This window comes from Cheilinus undulatus, linkage group 4 (genome assembly GCF_018320785.1).
Source record: "Cheilinus undulatus linkage group 4, ASM1832078v1, whole genome shotgun sequence".
NCBI classification, from domain to species: domain Eukaryota; kingdom Metazoa; phylum Chordata; class Actinopteri; order Labriformes; family Labridae; genus Cheilinus; species Cheilinus undulatus.
The window spans coordinates 37771341-37776848 of NC_054868.1; the positions used below are offsets into that span (position 1 = coordinate 37771341).

Here is a 5508-nt window from a genome sequence, read left to right on the forward strand (position 1 = left end):
ATGCGGAAGTAATTTTGGACTTCCTGTTGTGAGTTCATGTGACGACACTAAACCTGTGCAGAAAACACAACTCGGTGGAAACTTTTTATTGCAGATAATTTTCATTTTATATTTTGTTTTTATTGCATTGCTAATGTTTTATAAAAATGAATTTAATCTGAGACGCATGTGGAAAAAAAAATGACACATTTACAACTGTAATATATTTTTATTCCACCAGAGAGCGGCCGAGAGTAACATTAGACTATGTAGGTGTGTTTTTTTTTTTTTTCAAAGCTTTATTTAACTGTTACTTTATGAGAATTTTGATTGATCACTCTTCTATAAATTTAGGTGCATTTTTGGATAAGCTTTACATTTTTATGGCAAGAGAAAACACTTCCTGGACTATTCATTGCATTGCTTCACTTTTTACTCCTTTGGTGTTTGACAGTTCCTTTTACAAGATACTTTTTTGTACTTTCCTCTGTCTGCTGTCTGTAGATTCTTTCTTGTCGTTTTTGACAACTTAAAAATTTTAAATTCTTTTCAAATCAATACTTGGCTCATGTGTCCCAGAGTAGGCCTGTAGTTTCTTCCTGTTTATGATTTAAATTTTGCTTGGACTTAGTTATCCATCCTCTCTTACCACAGGATATTTCTGATTCAGTGACCAAAGATGAAAAATGAATGATAATAACTAGAGGTTGTATACTATCATTTACGATTGATTTGAAAGGGCCTTATTTGACAAGCCAAAAAATGCTTATGAAATTAAGAATCAGTCCATTACAGCTAATGGGGATGTAAGATGTCTAATTTTTCAAAGGTTTGCTATTAAAAAATCATCACTGATGGCCAATTTTGATATAAACAAGAAGTTATGAACACTGTTAATCAGTGGTGTAGTGGTGCCTGGGGAAGCAGTTATAGTCTTAATTTATTCTCCACATTTTTATGCAGCATATCCAGCGAAGGATAGCCACCCTTTGTTATAAACAACAGCATGTATATGAACATGCCGGGTAGGTTCTCAATCATCTAGGTCATCGTTTTTCAAAATCTTCTTCAAAGATCATTAACAACACTGACCCACAGACAACTACACGATTCTGCATTTTGTGTGAACTCTTCCATATTACTCAGCAGTGATCAGGAGTAATGTTGTAGATTGCTTTTTAGTTTTCTTCATCATTCTAGGAGAAGGGCTCTAGAAATTAACCTGACATGCCAGATGGATTTGTTTCACACATCCATCTGGTAAACCATCAATACTAAGCGTTTGGGAAAGGGCAGAGGCTTTGAAAAAACTGAGAGTGTGATTGGATGAACATCTTTATGGGCCAATCAGAGCAACACAACACCTGATGTAGCTGCGACCAAGGTGCACGAGACACAGCTACCTAGGAATAACGCAAACCATGGCGGCTATAGACATGTCAGTACACGACTTTTGTCGTTTTTGAAAACAACTCAATGCTGTTCTTTGTTCTTCTTTAATGAAGAAATGTTGCCAAATTCTGGTAAAAATGGCGCTTTAACAGCATCTGCGCTAAGCTCTTCCGCCATAATTGCACCAACCTTTTGCGTCGCTGATTGGTCCTGTCACTTTCTTACCAAGCCCAAACAGTTCAGATGGGAGCTTTGCAAGATGGATTCGCCAGTGAAAAACACGGAAATAGGCATATCCATCTGCTTTGCAAGGTTATTTAGAAATGGGAATACTCTATGAAGACTCAAATAGAGGGTATACCGTTTTATCACTGAGTTGAGCAAACTCACTTTTTGTAACCTGTTATAAACACTAAGTCACTTGTACTCCTTGGACATAAAAGCTAAAGAACTTGATTCTCTTGAGTTCAGTTGTTTAAAACGATTTTTATTTAGTACTTAGTGTACACTGTAAGACCAAACTGTAAAAGACAGTCAAAAAAGATTGAGTTGTGCTTACTTAAAAATCCAAAAAACTATTTGGACTCGACTTTAGTTTTGAAATCAACAGTACTCAAAATTTTTCATTATAATTTTTTTAGAAGTATTGTACACTCAAAGTAGATGATTTGGCTTAAGCACTACAAACTCAAATTAACATTTGCATCTGTTTTGAACACTTGAATCTTTTTTTATTTTTAATTTAAAACTAGCATTACACACTTAAGATAATATAATTAGCCTGAGTATTTATTTTTTAGAAAGTGAACTCAACTCATTTTATTTTACAGTGTATTGCTCGTGAGAAAGACTGTTACGCTATGGGCTTTCTGAATTATGAATGGAAAAATGAAATGTTGTTATTAGATCACCATATGTAGCCTCGGAGAGTGAGAAAAAGGATGGATCCAGTCTGGAGGATTAATGTTTACATTGTGTGGTTTATATTAATGTTTTAAATGGGAATGTGGCTAATGAGCTGGAAAAAAGGCATTCAGTGACTGGTCAACCATAATCTGACCAGATTTAACTATGTAAATTCCTGGTTGTGACACCCCAGAAAATAACAGTACATTAAATTTCATCTTCTATCTTATTCTGGATCACTTTGATCACATTTATAATATAAATTAATTGGTCAGTGAATACATGTTACACCGATAGACTGTAAATGATTAAGTGTATTTTATTAGGTGAAAAAAAATGCAATCATATAAATCCATAATTACAAAAACATCATCATTACCAGTGATTTCTATTATTTTTTAAATAAAGACTTATTCATAAATGAAAACTTAAAAAATACAATCCACAAGCTTTGCCTTGAAGCACAAACAGAATAAATAAGCACACAGGCTGGGTCTGAATTTTTACATTTATCTTTTGAGTAATTTATATGCTTAGCTAGTTTGGTTTCTTTAACCAGATGGGTGATCTTAACCAAAATAATAATCAGATACAAAGTGTAGTATGATATGGCCTGGTTTGATTTAAATAGAATCTGACAGGATTTGTTGGAAAATTATTTACTAAAACAATTCATACTGAATTTCCAGGGAGATACTCCTGTGGAGCAGGCTGCGAGGACAAGGTTGGAACCGAGTACATTTTGTTTTGTTCGGGTTCGCTGAACGAAGGCGTCTCATCCGGATCTTAAACAGACAAAGAGGCAGATACATTAGAACAAATAAAAACCCTTCCCCTACTCTTACTGTGATCTAAAGCTTACCTGCGTCATCTCTTTTATCTTCTGAAAGAGTGATGTCTTCCTCCTCATCAGGGCCTAAGTCCTCAATCAGGACCTGGTCCAGAGCCTCCCTGCCTTGTGTCCCTATAAAGGTCTCCTCTTGGGGAGGAAGTATAGGGGGTGCAGGGGCTGCAGCTTGAACAGAGGTCTCAGCTGGTGCAAGATCTGGAACTGGATCGGGGACAGGGTCTGGGACTGGGTCTGGGACTAACACTACATCAACGTCTAGATCAGTGCCGGGAGCCAAATCTTGGACAGGGACTGGAGCCGCATCTATAACTTTATCAGGGGAAAATGTAGAAATGGATGGAGTAATGAGGGTTGGAGTTGGATAAACTGGAGCAGGAGAGGTCAAAGTTGGAGCAAAGACAGGATTCTGGATGGATCCAAACACTGGCAGAGGAGCCGGATCAGCAAGGACAGATGCTGTTTGTAACTCCACAGAGCCCGATGTTTGATCTGGGATGACCTCAGCGGGTTCAGGCAGTGCTACAGGGGCTTCCTGAGGGGCTGCAGCCTCCTCCTGACTGACAGCTACCTCTGGAGTGAGCTGAGACTTTCTGGGCCTTCCTCTCCTCTTTGCACTGCTCTTGTTGTCAACTCTTGCTCTCTTCTGACTCTCCACCCTAAAAAAGGACAATCGTAATCAACAGCAGTGGATGTTGTTACAGCTCTTTGTGATACTCCAGCAAAGCTAATAGTACAAAGTCCTTGACCTGAATGCGGCCGTCAATAGAAACACCAGTTCATGCAACCTTTGGTTCCCTCTTGCTCCACATTCAATATAAAACAGACGTGTGATAAGCAACTGATTGTAGTGTACAATGTTTTACAATGCAGACTTTGTCTTTAAGTCCCAACTAAACATTCTCAACTTATGGTGACATTTCTATTTCCTTCTTTATTGCATTAAAACATCTTTGCACTGGAATAGAAGTACTTTAGCTTTAAAAAAGCCTATCCCTTCAAGCTTTTAGGTACAGCTTTAAATGTAGTTCAGTTCACTAAAATTGGCTGTTGTTTTTCTATATCTTTACCCAAAAACCCACTGGTTTGTCTCCTTCTCTTCTGCTTCAGCCTTCCTCTTCCTGAGTAGATCCCTGTCTCGCAACCGTCGACGGATCCCTCCTAAAAACACAGACCCATGCAGTGAAACCAACAATGGCAGTATGAAACTAAAGACAGACAGAGCACTGTTTCCTATGCATGACTGGAAAATGCGAGTCTGATGGCATATAAACGTGTAGTTTATTAACATTTTCCCTATTCATGGACACAGTGCAAACTTAGACAGGAAAGTTATCACTCTATCTTTTAAAATACAGTTGCACTGATGGACTAAACCCGTCTCTTTTTGCAGTAAAACTGCTTCAATGATTAAAAGAAGCATCTAACAAAGCCAAACAACACTAGGCTGTACGCAGATGAATAACTCAGTCAGCTGTAAAGTACTGAAAAGTTGAAGCACTCATTTTAGAAGAAAAAAGTCAAAAAGCTAACCTTGGTCCTCGTTGGGATCCTTATATTCCGTCTCTTGTTTCTCTTGTTGCGTAGTGTCCTCCATTGTGAGTCCTGCTATGAATGAATTCAAGTCATTAACGGCGGGAAAGCACAGAAAAGCAGACAGAATAACTTGTGACTGTTGTCTATTCCCACCCCTACAAGAATTATCTGGTTAACCATTACCATAGTGCTGGAAGAGTTCTTGCAGCTCTGGTCTTATCATATTTGTAAAGCTGGAGGAGTTGGCACAACAGCAGAAAAAAAAAAACGCTGAGGCAAGTTTGTGTGTGGGCAGTGTGTGAGATAGGGATAAATGTATGTGGTAAAAGAGGAAATACATTCCAAAGTAAATTTTTAGCTTCTAAAGTAAGGCAAAAATTCCTTGTGTAAAGTGCTGTCTTATTTAAACTTGCTTACAGGCAGAAAAATAGATGGGTTTGTTTCTTTGTGTGCATGGTTTATGTGTAAAAAATGTTGCCGTTGCTTAGCAATGCCAGAATTACTTAATTTAATGGCTCATTATCTGCAATGTAAATTGTATTAGGTGTGTAAAAATAAAGTAGCAATAATCAAAAATACAAGATAAGTGTATTTTTATTATCAGAGCATGAAAAGAATAGAAATAATGGGATGAATCAAGATAATACAACATCAATAAGAGGTTTGTTTTCCAATCTCAGGATTAATTGTTGAGTCAAAATTAAAATAAAGGAATAATGAGATTTTTTTTTATCAGAAAACACTTCTTACAAATTCACTTAAAGAGATCAGAAAAACGGTTAAGAATTAGATCTTGTCCACAGAGGGCGCCAAAAGCAACAATTCCAACATTAACAGGACCTTTAATT

The 5508-nt window shown here is 37.2% G+C and overlaps 1 protein-coding gene across 2 annotated transcripts; it reads right to left on the minus strand.

The window, feature by feature from the left end:
* Positions 1-2580: 2580 nt before the first annotated feature.
* hemgn (hemogen) lies at positions 2581-4850 on the minus strand. Of its 2 annotated transcripts, none has more exons than XM_041785533.1 (4): positions 4658-4850; positions 4207-4285; positions 3140-3783; positions 2581-3062 (listed from the first exon to the last, which is right to left on the minus strand). In XM_041785533.1, the coding sequence occupies exons 1-4, from the start codon at positions 4719-4721 to the stop codon at positions 2950-2952; spliced, it is 900 nt and encodes a 299-aa protein (XP_041641467.1). In that variant the 5' UTR covers positions 4722-4850; the 3' UTR covers positions 2581-2949. The 2 variants fall into 2 exon arrangements, with proteins under 2 accessions (XP_041641467.1, XP_041641465.1); XM_041785531.1 differs by having other exon boundaries at positions 4195-4285; positions 4658-4849.
* Positions 4851-5508: the final 658 nt, after the last annotated feature.

Coding starts and splice junctions, on each gene's coding strand:
- hemgn (XM_041785531.1), bottom strand. CDS start 4,721: ATGGAGGACACTACGCAACAAGAGAAACAAGAGACGGAATATAAGGAT. Junction 3,784..4,194: donor ACAAACCAGTGGGTTTTTGG/GTAAAGATATAG, acceptor GTCCTTTTTTAG/GGTGGAGAGTCAGAAGAGAG. Junction 3,063..3,139: donor AGATAAAAGAGATGACGCAG/GTAAGCTTTAGA, acceptor TGTCTGTTTAAG/ATCCGGATGAGACGCCTTCG.